The following is a 14,207-nucleotide window of genomic DNA, read 5'->3' on the forward strand; positions in this document are numbered from 1 at the left end:
CTGCATACTTGCCCCTCTTTCCAAAACTCTTGCATTCACCTCCCTAACAACCCCATCCATAAACAAATTAAACAATCATGGAGACATCACACACCCCTGCCGCAAACCTACATTCACTGAGAAGCAATCACTTTCCTCTCTTCCTAAACGTACACATGCCTTACATCCTCGATAAAAACTTTTCACTGCTTCTAACAACTTGCCTCCCACACCATATATTCTTAATACCTTCCACAGAGCATCTCTATCAACTCTATCATATGCATTCTCCAGATCCATAAATGCTACATACAAATCCATTTGCTTTTCTAAGTATTTCTCACACACATTCTTCAAAGCAAACACCTGATCCACACATCCTCTACCACTTCTGAAACCACACTGCTCTTCCCCAATCTGATGCTCTGTACATGCCTTCACCCTCTCAATCAATACCCTCCCATATAATTTACCAGGAATACTCAACAAACTTATACCTCTGTAATTTGAGCACTCACTCTTATCCCCTTTGCCTTTGTACAATGGCACTATTCAAGCATTCCGCCAATCCTCAGGCACCTCACCATGAGTCATACATACATTAAATAACCTTACCAACCAGTCAACAATACAGTCACCACCTTTTTTAATAAATTCCACTGCAATACCATCCAAACCTGCTGCCTTGCTGGCTTTCATCTTCCGCAAAGCTTTTACTACCTCTTCTCTGTTTACCAAATCATTTTCCCTAACCCTCTCACTTTGCACACCACCTCGACCAAAACACCCTATATCTGCCACTCCATCATCAAACACATTCAACAAACCTTCAAAATACTCACTCCATCTCCTTCTCACATCACCACTACTTGTTATCACCTCCCCATTTGCGCCCTTCACTGCAGTTCCCATTTGCTCCTTTGTCTTACGCACTTTATTTACCTCCTTCCAGAACATCTTTTTATTCTCCCTAAAATTTAATGATATTCTCTCACCCCAACTCTCATTTGCCCTCTTTTTCACCTCTTGCACCTTTCTCTTGACCTCCTGTCTCTTTCTTTTATACACCTCCCACTCAATTGCATTTTTTCCCTGCAAAAATTGTCCAAATGCCTCTGTCTTTTCTTTCACTAATAATCTTACTTCTTCATCCCACCACTCACTACCCTTTCTAATCAACCCACTTCCCACTCTTCTCATGCCACAAGCATCTTTTGCGCAATCCATCACTGATTCCCTAAATACATCCCATTCCTCCCCCACTCCCCTGACTTCCATTGTTCTCACCTTTTTCCATTCTGTACTCATATACTTATGTATATCTCTCTTTTTAAACCAGGTATTCCCAATCGCCAGTCCTTTTTTAGCACATAAATCTACAAGTTATTTAATGTATGTATGACTCATGGTGAGGTGCCTGAGGATTGGCGGAATGTGTGCATAGTGCCATTGTACGAAGGCAAAGGGGACAAGGGTGAGTGCTCAAATTACAGAGGTATAAGTTTGTTGAGTATTCCTGGTAAATTATATGGGAGGGTATTGATTGAGAGGGTGAAGGCATGTACAGAGCATCAGATTGGGGAAGAGCAGTGTGGTTTCAGAAGTGGTAGAGGATGTGTGGATCAGGTGTTTGCTTTGAAGAATGTATGTGAGAAATACTTAGAAAAGCAAATGGATTTGTATGTAGCATTTATGGATCTGGAGAAGGCATATGATAGAGTTGATAGAGATGCTCTGTGGAAGGTATTAAGAATATATGGTGTGGGAGGCAAGTTGTTAGAAGCAGTGAAAAGTTTTTATCGAGGATGTAAGGCATGTGTACGTGTAGGAAGAGAGGAAAGTGATTGGTTCTCAGTGAATGTAGGTTTGCGGCAGGGGTGTGTGATGTCTCCATGGTTGTTTAATTTGTTTATGGATGGGGTTGTTACGGAGGTGAATGTAAGAGTTTTGGAAAGAGGGGCAAGTATGAAGTCTGTTGTGGATGAGAGAGCTTGGGAAGTGAGTCAGTTGTTGTTCGCTGATGATACAGCGCTGGTGGCTGATTTATGTGAGAAACTGCAGAAGCTGGTGACTGAGTTTGGTAAAGTGTGTGTAAGAAGAAAGTTAAGAGTAAATGTGAATAAGAGCAAGGTTATTAGGTACAGTAGGGTTGAGGGTCAAGTCAATTGGGAGGTGAGTTTGAATGGAGAAAAACTGGAGGAAGTGAAGTGTTTTAGATATCTGGGAGTGGATCTGGCAGTGGATGGAACCATGGAAGCGGAAGTGGATCATAGGGTGGGGGAGGGGGCGAAAATTCTGGGAGCCTTGAAGAATTTGTGGAAGTCGAGAACATTATCTCGGAAAGCAAAAATGGGTATGTTTGAAGGAATAGTGGTTCCAACAATGTTGTATGGTTGTGAGGCGTGGGCTATGGATAGAGTTGTGCGCACGAGGATGGATGTGCTGGAAATGAGATGTTTGAGGACAATGTGTGGTGTGAGGTGGTTTGATCGAGTAAGTAACGTAAGGGTAAGAGAGATGTGTGGAAATAAAAAGAGCGTGGTTGAGAGAGCAGAAGAGGGTGTTTTGAAATGGTTTGGGCACATGGAGAGAATGAGTGAGGAAAGATTGACCAAGAGGATATATGTGTCGGAGGTGGAGGGAACGAGAAGAGGGAGACCAAATTGGAGGTGGAAAGATGGAGTGAAAAAGATTTTGAGTGATCGGGGCCTGAACATGCAGGAGGGTGAAAGGAGGGCAAGGAATAGAGTGAATTGGAGCGATGTGGTATACCGGGGTTGACGTGCTGTCAGTGGATTGAATCAAGGCATGTGAAGCGTCTGGGGTAAACCATGGAAAGCTGTGTAGGTATGTATATTTGTGTGTGTGGACGTATGTATATACATGTGTATGGGGGTGGGTTGGGCCATTTCTTTCATCTGTTTCCTTGCGCTACCTCGCAAACGCGGGAGACCGAGAAAGCAAAAAAAAAAAAAAAAAAATCTACAAGCTCTTCACCATTTCCATTTACAACACTGAACACCCCATGTACACCAATTAATCCCTCAACTGCCACATTACTCACCTTTGCATTCAAATCACCCATCACTATAACCCGGTCTCGTGCATCAAAACTACTAACACACTCACTCAGCTGCTCCCAAAACATTTGCCTCTCATGATCTTTCTTCTCATGCCCAGGTGTATTATATGCACCAATAATCACCCATCTCTCTCCATCCACTTTTAGTTTTACCCATATCTATCTAGTTTACTTTCTTACACTCTTATCACATACTCCCACCACTCCTGTTTCAGGAGTAGTGCTACTCCTTCCCTTGCTCTTGTCCTATCACTAACCCCTGACTTTACTACCAAGACATTGCCAAACCACACTTTCCCTTTACCCTTGAGCTTCGTTTCACTCAAAGCCAAAACATCCAGGTTCCTTTCCTCAAACATACTACCTATCTCTTCTTTTTCTCATCTTTTTTACATCCACACATATTTAGACAACCCAATCTGAGCTTCGAGGAGGATGAGCACTCCCTGTGTGACTCCTTCTTCTGTTTCCCCTTTTAGAAAGTTAAAATACAAGGCAGGGAGGGTTTCCAGCTCCCCGCTCCTGTCCCCTTTAGTCGCCTTTTACGACACGTGAGGAATGAATGGGAAGTATTCTTTCTCCCCTATCCCCAGGGATTTTTTTTATTAACCAGCTTTATTATATGATTCTGTAGTTTCTTCTTACCTTTAAAGATCTTTTAGTTCAAGGACTGATTCATCCAAACTTTCAATGAACTTTTCAGCAGCTCCTTCGTCAGTACTTGCTGTTTCACCTGTGACTCGAACGTTGTACAAGCCACATCTTTTTAATCTATTGAATGAACCATGACTTACTGTAAAGTTCTAAATGTAATCCTCTCCTGCTTGCTCTTTCAAAATCTCAAAAAGACTTCTAGCCTTTGCCTGAATTGCTAGTAAGCTAAGTGGTACATGTTTTTTAATTCAATCTTCCATCCACTGCATCAACAATTTTTCCATTTCATGGACAAGCCCTTGTTTTTGCTTTGTTATCATCATGGACTTCATACTTGCTGAAGCTTTTACTGCTCCACATATTTCTTCTTTGTCCTTGAAAATTGAGGAGACTGTTGAATGAGACAACTTTAGATCACACGCAATCACATAAACTTTTTTCCTCCTTCATACTGGGTGATTTCCTTCAATTCCAAATTGAGTGTCTCCCTTGGCTTCTTGCCAGGCCTATATCAACATATGATGGGTTTTCCCTTTCTCTTCATCTTGTTTGGGGTTTAATACAAAAATTTTTTAGCACAAAAATTCGAGAGCTTCACTTGAATAACGCACGCTTACTGAATGGTACTGAGAGTGAGAACTGAGAGAGATGTGATGTACACAATTCCGGGATCATCTGACATTCACTATAGTATGCAAGCAGCCATTAGCACTGGTGGATGTACGACCAAGCTTAATTTTCACATTGACGTATGCTTTTCAATTCATATATTTTCTGGGTGTATGCATGGATGGTAATAAGTCGTATAGGTCGTAAGTCAGGGAGCACCTGTATATCTTTTTCTGTGGATATAGATGTGGGGCATGGGATGTTACTGTGCAGGGGAAGATGGATGTGTTGGAAATGAAATGTTTAAGGACAGCATGTGGTGTGTGTTGGTTTGACCAAGTAAGTGATGAAGGGGTGGAAGAGAAGGGGTAGTGTGGTTGGGGGGAGCTGAGGGGGATTTTTTTTTTAATTTTCCAAAAGAGGGAACAGAGAAGGGGCCCAGGTGAGAATATTCCCTCAAGGGCCCAGTCCTCTGTTCTCAACGCTACCTCGCTGATGCGGGAAATGGCGAATAGTATGAAAGAAAAGGAAAGAGAGAGGAAAGGTTGACAAAGAGGATGAATGCATCAGAATTGGAAGGAACAAGGAGAAAAGGGAGACCAAAATGGAGATGGAAGAATGAAGTGAAAAAAATTTTGAGTGATTGGGTCTTGAACGAAGTGAAGTACATGAAATGAACCTGGGCATGTGAAGCATTTGGCATAAACCATGGAAAGCTCTGTGGCTCATAGTTATGGATGGGGAGCCATGGTTTTGAAGCACTGCATATGACAGTTAGATAATGTATGTGGCCCTTCTTCATCTGTTCCTGGCACCTCACTAATGTGGGAAACAGCAATCAAGCATTTTGCTTGCATGATATTAGCACCATGGATGGACAAAAAAGACCTCATTTGCCTACATCCATTCACTAACTGTCATGGGTAATGCACTGAAACAATGTGTACGTAATACTCTGTGTGCTTTGTAGAGGGCTAACAAACAGAAATGACCAGCAAGTTGTCCTACAGGACAATAATGGGGGATGCTGATTGACAAAGGGCAGGACCTGCAGTGAATTAGGCTGCTATGACTGAATGTGTGAGCAGTAATGGTTGAATGGATATCAACCTCCTCAGATGGCTAGAAGTTAGAGGATTCTTATTCCTGGGATTAAGAGATCTCTCAGCTTGTGAGACAAATTAACCCTGGAGAGAAATCAGTGTTTCAGAAAGTGCATCATAAAAATCTGTGCTCTTACATGGTATGTTCCTGTGCTTGTAATTTACAATGATGTTGCTCATATTGCTAAGCTATGTGATTATCAGATACACTTGTCACTCTTTCCACTTCCATTCCCTTCACACTTCTCTAATCAAGGCAAACATACCTCTCAAAATACTTTTCTCAGGTGAGAGAGACCTTTCATCTTGATCTGGAACATCCATACTAAATGTACGTTGCAAATGATTTTCAAAAGTGTTTTCTTCTTGTATTGTACTTTGTATATGATTTTCAAAGTTATTTTCTTCCTGTATTGCCTGTAGTACTGCAGCAATCTCAGGATCAGGTGTCCCAGCATCACTATCATCATCTACTGAGTCATCTTCAGAGTCCTCCTCCTCTTCATCACTCCCTGAACCACTATCATCCTCAAAGTCTGACTCATAATCCTGATGAAAAAACATATCTTTAACAAAGTGTGCATGAGAAATCTTCGAGTCATTCAAAGGAGAGCCACATAATTGGAGATCAAGATTTATATCACATGCTTTAGGATCACCGATGGAAAGTGAAGAATTCTATTTCTAAAGAGGTTTGAAGTCTGACAGTGTAATTTCCTATTTGAACTGAATGGGGAGGGAGTTTTAAACACATGGAGAACCATTTCTCTGTGTGTACATATAGATGTGTGCAGGCATGATGGGCCCTGTATTATGCTGAATGTTTGTTGTAGAGATGGGTTATGACCAGAACACAGACAAGAGAGTATCATTTGTTCATGCCTGGGAATGTAGTGTCCAGTGGGTGTAATTTCAGGTGGTATAGAATTAACAACTGGATTACAGTAATAGTTGTTTTGTGCATTTCCAATCATTACAATGTGTTACGAGGACAGATTTTTTACACTCATGTTGCCTGGACTCTTTTCCTTGTACACATATAAGATACAAATGCACATAGCCTAACTAGATACAGTGGGTGAATATGTACTAAAGTAATATTTGTTGAGGGTGGAAGAAACCGTAAGTACAGCATGCCAATGTATGAAGCAGAATTATTCTTTTTTGTTTCTATTCAGGGTTTGGTGGCTGGTTATGGTGTGGTTTACATGTGAGGGCTCAAAGGCTGTTATACAGAATTGGCTGCAAAGAGTTGATCCTCTTTAACAAGAAATTCAGTCAAGGCAGCACTCAATAACAATTTCCAGAGACATCTCGTATCACAGAGTGCAAGATTATCAAGGTATAAAATGTATAAAAGAAAGTGGCAGAAGGTCAAGAAAAAGGTGCACGAGGTGAAAAAGAGGGTAAATGAGAGTTGGGGTGAGAGAGTATCATTAAATAATAGGGAGAATAAAAAGATGTTTTGGAAGGAGGTAAATAAAGTGGGTAAGACAAGAGAACAAATGGGAAGATTGGTGAAGGGGGCAAATAGGAAGGTAATAACAAGTAGTGATGAAATGAGAAGATGGAGTGAATATTTCAAGGTCTGTAGAATGTGTTTGATGAAAGAGTGGCAGATATAGGGTGTTTGGTTGGAGTGGTGTGTGAAGTGAGAGGGTCAAGGAGAATGGTTTGGTGAACAAAGAAGAGGTAGTGAAAGCTTTGCGAAAGATAAAAGCCAGCAAGGCGGCAGGTTTGGATAATATTGCAATAGAATTTATTAATAAAGGGGGTGACTGTGTTGTTCATTGATTATTAAGGATGTTCAATGTATGTATGGATCATAGTGAAGTGCCTGAGGATTGGCGGAATGCATATGTAGTGCCATTGTACAGAGGCAAAGGGGATAAACGTGGTTGTTCAAATTACAAAGGAATAATTTTGTTGAGTATTCCTGGGAAATTATTTACATTTGGTATACTTTATCGCCGTCTTCCGCATCAGCAAGGTAGCGCAAGGAAACAGACGAAAGAATGGCCCAACCCACCTACATACACATGTATATACATAAACGTCCACATATGCACATATACATACCTATACATTTCAATGTATACATAAATATACCTACACAAACATATACATATATACACATGTACATAATTCATACTTGCTGCCTTTATTCATTCCCGTCACTACCCCGCAACACATGAAATGACAAACCCCTCACCCCCCCACGCGTGCGAGGTAGCGCTATGAAAAGGCCACAAAGGCCACATTCGTTCACACTCAGTCTCTAGCTGTCATGTATAATGCACCGAAACCATAGCTTCCTTTCCATATCCAGGTCCCCCAAAACTTTCCCCAGATGCTTCATATGCCCTGGTTCAATCCACTGACAGCATGTCGACCCCGGTATACAACATCGTTCCAATTCACTCTATTCCTTGCAAGCCTTTCACCCTCCTACATGTTCAGGCCTAGATCGCTCAAAATCTTTTTCACTCCATCCTTCCTCCTCCAATTTAGTCTCCCACTTCTCGTTCCCTCCACCTCTGACACATATATCCTCTTGGTCAATCTTTCCTCACTCATTCTCTCCATGTGGCCAAACCATTTCAATACAACTTCTTCTGCTCTCTCAACGACACTCGTTTTATTACCACACATCTCTCTTATCAGTACTTACTCCATCAAACCATCTCACACCACATATTGTCCTTAAACATCTCATTTCCAATACATCCACCCTCCGCACAACCCTTTCTACAACCCATGCCTCGCAACCATATAACACTGTTGGAACCACTATTCCTTCGAACATACCAATTTTTGCTTTCCAAAATAATGTTCTCACCTTCCACACATTTTTCAACGCTCCCAGAACTTTCACACCCTCCCCCACCCTGTGACTCGCTTCCACTTCCATGGTTCTATCCACTGCCAAATCAACTCCCAGATATCTAAAACACTTTACTTCCTCCAGTTTTTCTCCATTCAAACTTACCTCCCAATTGACTTGTCCCTCAACCCTACCATACCTAATAACCTTGCTCTTATTCATATTTACTCTCAGCTTTCTTATTTCACACACTTTCCCAAGCTCAGTCAACAGCTTCTGCAATTTCTCACCCGAATCAGCCAACAGTGCTGCATCATAAGCGAACAACAACTGACTTACTTCCCAAGCCCTCTCATCCACAACAGACTGCATACTTGCCCCTCTCTCCAAAACTCTTCCATTCACCTCCCTAACAACCCCATCCATAAACAAATTAAACAACCATGGATACATCACGCACCCCTGCTGCAAACCAATATTCAATGGGACCCAATAACTTTCCTCTCTTCCTATTCGTACACATGCCTTACATCCTCGATAAAACTTTTCACTGCTTCCAGCAACTTGCCTGCCTCCCACACCATATATTCTTAATACCTTCCACAAAGCATCTCTATCAACTCTATCATATGCCTTCTCCAGATCCATAAATGCTACATACAAATCCATTTGTTTTTCTAAGTATTCTCACATACATTCTTCAAAGGAAACAACTGATCAGCACATACTCTACCAGTTCTTCTAAAACCATACTGCTCTTCCCCAATCTGATGTTCTGTACATGCCTTCACCCTCTCAATCAATACCCTCCAACATAATTTCCCAGGAATATTCAACAAACTTATACCTCTGTAATTTGAGCACTCACCTTTATCCCTTTTTCTTTGTACAATGGCACTATGCAGGCATTCCACCAATCCTCAGGCACTTCACCATGAGGCATACATGCATTGAATATCCTCACCAACCAGTCAACAACATAGTCACCCCCTTTTTTGATAAATTCCACTGCAAAATCCACCACTTTGCCAGCTTTCATCTTCCGCAAAGCTTTCACTACCTCTTCTCTGTTTACCAAATCATTCTCTCTGACCCTCTCACTTCGCACATCACCTTGACCAAAACACCCTATATCTGCCACTCTATCATCACACACACTCAACAAAACTTCAAAATATTCACTCCATCTCCTTCTCACATCATCACTACTTGTTATTACCTCCCCATTAGCCCCTTTCAGCGATGTTCCTATTTGTTCTCTTGTCTTACGCACATTATTTACCTCCTTCCAAAACATCTTTTTATTCTCCCTAAAATTTAATGATATTCTCTCACCCCAACTCTCATTTGCCCTCTTTTTCACCTCTTCCACCTTTCTCTTGACCTCCTGCCTCTTTCTTTTATGCATCTCCCACTCATTTGCACTATTTACATGCAAAAATTGTCCAAATGCCTCTTTCTTCTCTTTCACTGATAATCTTACTTCTTCATCCCACCACTCACTATCCTTTCTAATCTGCCCACCTCCCACACTTCTGATGCCACAAGCATCTTTTGCGCAAGCCATTACTGCTTCCCTAAATACATCCCATTCCTCCCCCACTCCCCTTACCTCCTTTGCTCTCACCATTTTCCATTCTGCGCTCAGTCTCTCCTGGTACTTCCTCACACAAGTCTCCTTCCCAAGCTCACTTACTCTCATCACTCTCTTCACCCCAGCATTCTCTCTTCTTTTCTGAAAACCTCTACAAATCTTAACCTTTGCCTCGACAAGATTATGATCAGACATCCCTCCAGTTGCACCTCTCAGCACATTAACATCCAAATGTCTCTCTTTCACACATCTATCAATTAACACTTAATCTAATAATGCTCTCTGACCATCTCTCCTACTTACGTACATATATTCATGTAAGTTTGTATGTAGCATTTATGGATCTGGAGAAGGCATATGATAGAGTTGATAGAGATGCTCTGTGGAAGGTATTAAGAATATATGGCGTGGGAGGAAAGTTGTTAGAAGCAGTGAAAAGTTTTTATCGAGGATGTAAGGCATGTGTACGTGTAGGAAGAGAGGAAAGTGATTGGTTCTCAGTGAATGTAGGTTTGCGGCAGGGGTGTGTGATGTCTCCATGGTTGTTTAATTTGTTTATGGATGGGGTTGTTAGGGAGGTGAATGCAAGAGTTTTGGAAAGAGGGGCAAGTATGAAGTCTGTTGGGGATGAGAGAGCTTGGGAAGTGAGTCAGTTGTTGTTCGCTGATGATACAGCGCTGGTGGCTGATTCATGTGAGAAACTGCAGAAGCTGGTGACTGAGTTTGGTAAAGTGTGTGAAAGAAGAAAGTTAAGAGTAAATGTGAATAAGAGCAAGGTTATTAGGTACAGTAGGGTTGAGGGTCAAGTCAATTGGGAGGTGAGTTTGAATGGAGAAAAACTGGAGGAAGTGAAGTGTTTTAGATATCTGGGAGTGGATCTGGCAGTGGATGGAACCATGGAAGCAGAAGTGGATCATAGGGTGGGGGAGGGGGCGAAAATTCTGGGAGCCTTGAAGAATGTGTGAAGTCGAGAACATTATCTCGGAAAGCAAAAATGGGTATGTTTGAAGGAATAGTGGTTCCAACAATGTTGTATGGTTGCGAGGCGTGGGCTATGGATAGAGTTGTGCGCAGGAGGATGGATGTGCTGGAAATGAGATGTTTGAGGACAATGTGTGGTGTGAGGTGGTTTGATCGAGTGAGTAACGTAAGGGTAAGAGAGATGTGTGGAAATAAAAAGAGCGTGGTTGAGAGAGCAGAAGAGGGTGTTTTGAAATGGTTTGGGCACATGGAGAGAATGAGTGAGGAAAGATTGACCAAGAGGATATATGTGTCGGAGGTGGAGGGAACGAGGAGAAGAGGGAGACCAAATTGGAGGTGGAAAGATGGAGTGAAAAAGATTTTGTGTGATCGGGGCCTAAACATGCAGGAGGGTGAAAGGAGGGCAAGGAATAGAGTGAATTGGAGCGATGTGGTATACCGGGGTTGACGTGCTGTCAGTGGATTAAATCGGGTCATGTGAAGCGTCTGGGGTAAACCATGGAAAGCTGTGTAGGTATGTATATTTGCGTGTGTGGACCTATGTATATGCATGTGTATGGGGGTGGGTTGGGCCATTTCTCTCGTCTGTTTCCTTGCACTACCTCGCAAACGCGGGAGACAGCGAAAAAAAAAAAGATCTCTGTTTTTAAACCAGGTATTCCCAATCACTAGTCAATTTTCAGCACACAAATCTATAAGCTCTTCACTATTTCCATTTACAACACTGAACAACCCATGTACACCCATTATTCCCTCAACTGCCACATTACTCACCTTTGCATTCAAATCACCAATTACTATAACCTGGTCTTGTGCATCAAAACTGCTAACACACTTACTCTGCTGCTGCCAAAACACTTGCTTCTCATGATCTTTCTTCTTATGCCCAAGTGCATAGGCACCAATAATCACCCACCTCTCTCCATCCACTTTCAGTTTTACCCATATCAATCTAGAGTTTATTTTCTTACACTCGATCACATACTCCCACCACTCCTGTTTCAGGAGTGGTGATACTCCTTCCTTTACTATTGTCCTCTCACCAACCTCTGACTTTACTCCCAAAACATTCTCAAACCACTCTTCCACTTTACCCTTGAGCTTCGTTTCACTCAGAGCCAAAATATGCAGTTTCCTTTCCTCAAACATACTACCTAACTCTTCTTTTTTTTCACGTTCGTTACATCCACACACATTTAGAGACCCTAATCTGAGCCTTCGAGGAGGACGAGCACTCCCCGCATGACTCCTTCTGTTTCCCCTTTTAGATAATTAGAATACAAGAAGGGGAGGGTTCCTAGCCCCCCCCCCCTCTCCGGGCCCCTTTAGTCACCTTCTACATCACGTGGGGAATGCGTGGGAAGTATTCTTTCTCCCTTATTCCCAGGGATAAATTATACAGGAGGGTTTTGATTGAGAGGGTAAAGGCGTGTACAGAACATCAGATAGGGGAAGAGCACTGCGGCTTCAGAAGTGGTAGAGGATGTGTAGATCGGATGTTTGCTTTGAAAAATGTATGTGAGAAATATTTAAAAAAACAGGTGGATTTGTATGTTGCATTTATGGATTTGGAGAAGGCATATGATAGGGTGAAAAGAGATGCTAAGTGGCTAGAAGCAGTGAAAAGTTTTTACCTAGGATGTTTTTTTTTTTTTTTTTTTTTTTTTTTTTTATACTTTGTCGCTGTCTCCCGCGTTTGCGAGGTAGCGCAATGAAACAGACGAAAGAAATGGCCCAACCCCCCCCCCCCCCATACACATGTACATACACACGTCCACACACGCAAATATACATACCTACACAGCTTTCCATGGTTTACCCCAGACGCTTCACATGCCTTGCTTCAATCCACTGACAGCACGTCAACCCCTGTATACCACATGACTCCACTTCACTCTATTTCTTGCCCTCCTTTCACCCTCCTGCATGTTCAGGCCCCGATCACACAAAATCTTTTTCACTCCATCTTTCCACCTCCAATTTGGTCTCCCTCTTCTCCTCGTTCCCTCCACCTCCGACACATATATCCTCTTGGTCAATCTCTCCTCACTCATTCTCTCCATGTGCCCAAACCATTTCAAAACACCCTCCTCTGCTCTCTCAACCACGCTCTTTTTATTTCCACACATCTCTCTCACCCTTACGTTACTTACTCGATCAAACCACCTCACACCACACATTGTCCTCAAACATCTCATTTCCAGCACATCCATCCTCCTGCGCACATCTCTATCCATAGCCCACGCCTCGCAACCATACAACATTGTTGGAACCACTATTCCCTCAAACATACCCATTTTTGCTTTCCGAGATAGTGTTCTCGACTTCCACACATTTTTCAAGGCTCCCAAAATTTTCGCCCCCTCCCCCACCCTATGATCCACTTCTGCTTCCATGGTTCCATCCGCTGACAGATCCACTCCCAGATATCTAAAACACTTCACTTCCTCCAGTTTTTCTCCATTCAAACTCACCTCCCAATTGACTTGACCCTCACCCCTACTGTACCTAATAACCTTGCTCTTATTCACATTTACTCTCAACTTTCTTCTTCCACACACTTTACCAAACTCAGTCACCAGCTTCTGCAGTTTCTCACATGAATCAGCCACCAGCGCTGTATCATCAGCGAACAACAACTGACTCACTTCCCAAGCTCTCTCATCCCCAACAGACTTCATACTTGCCCCTCTTTCCAGGACTCTTGCATTTACCTCCCTTACAACCCCATCCATAAACAAATTAAACAACCATGGAGACATCACACACCCCTGCCGCAAACCTACATTCACTGAGAACCAATCACTTTCCTCTCTTCCTACACGTACACATGCCTTACATCCTCGATAAAAACTTTTCACTGCTTCTAACAACTTGCCTCCCACACCATATATTCTTAATACCTTCCACAGAGCATCTCTATCAACTCTATCATATGCCTTCTCCAGATCCATAAATGCTACATACAAATCCATTTGCTTTTCTAAGTATTTCTCACATACATTCTTCAAAGCAAACACCTGATCCACACATCCTCTACCACTTCTGAAACCGCACTGCTCTTCCCCAATCTGATGCTCTGTACATGCCTTCACCCTCTCAATCAATACCCTACCATATAATTTACCAGGAATACTCAACAAACTTATACCTCTGTAATTTGAGCACTCACTCTTATCCCCTTTGCCTTTGTACAATGGCACTATGCACGCATTCCGCCAATCCTCAGGCACCTCACCATGAGTCATACATACATTAAATAACCTTACCAACCAGTCAACAATACAGTCACCCCCTTTCTTAATAAATTCCACTGCAATACCATCCAAACCTGCTGCCTTGCCGGCTTTCATCTTCCGCAAAGCTTTTACTACCTCTTCT

The 14,207-nt window shown here is 42.3% G+C and overlaps 1 protein-coding gene across 2 annotated transcripts in view; it reads right to left on the reverse strand.

Moving 5' to 3' along the window:
* The window catches only part of LOC139757449 (uncharacterized), a 652,064-nt gene that overhangs the window by 481,405 nt on the left and 156,452 nt on the right, over positions 1-14,207 (reverse strand). For both annotated transcript variants that reach the window (XM_071677974.1, XM_071677975.1), the window contains exon 7: positions 5,694-5,976. In XM_071677974.1, the coding sequence (XP_071534075.1) occupies positions 5,694-5,976 (283 nt within the window). The remainder of the gene's footprint in view (positions 1-5,693; positions 5,977-14,207) is intronic.

This window comes from Panulirus ornatus, chromosome 26, assembly GCF_036320965.1.
Source record: "Panulirus ornatus isolate Po-2019 chromosome 26, ASM3632096v1, whole genome shotgun sequence".
NCBI classification, from domain to species: Eukaryota; Metazoa; Arthropoda; class Malacostraca; order Decapoda; family Palinuridae; genus Panulirus; species Panulirus ornatus.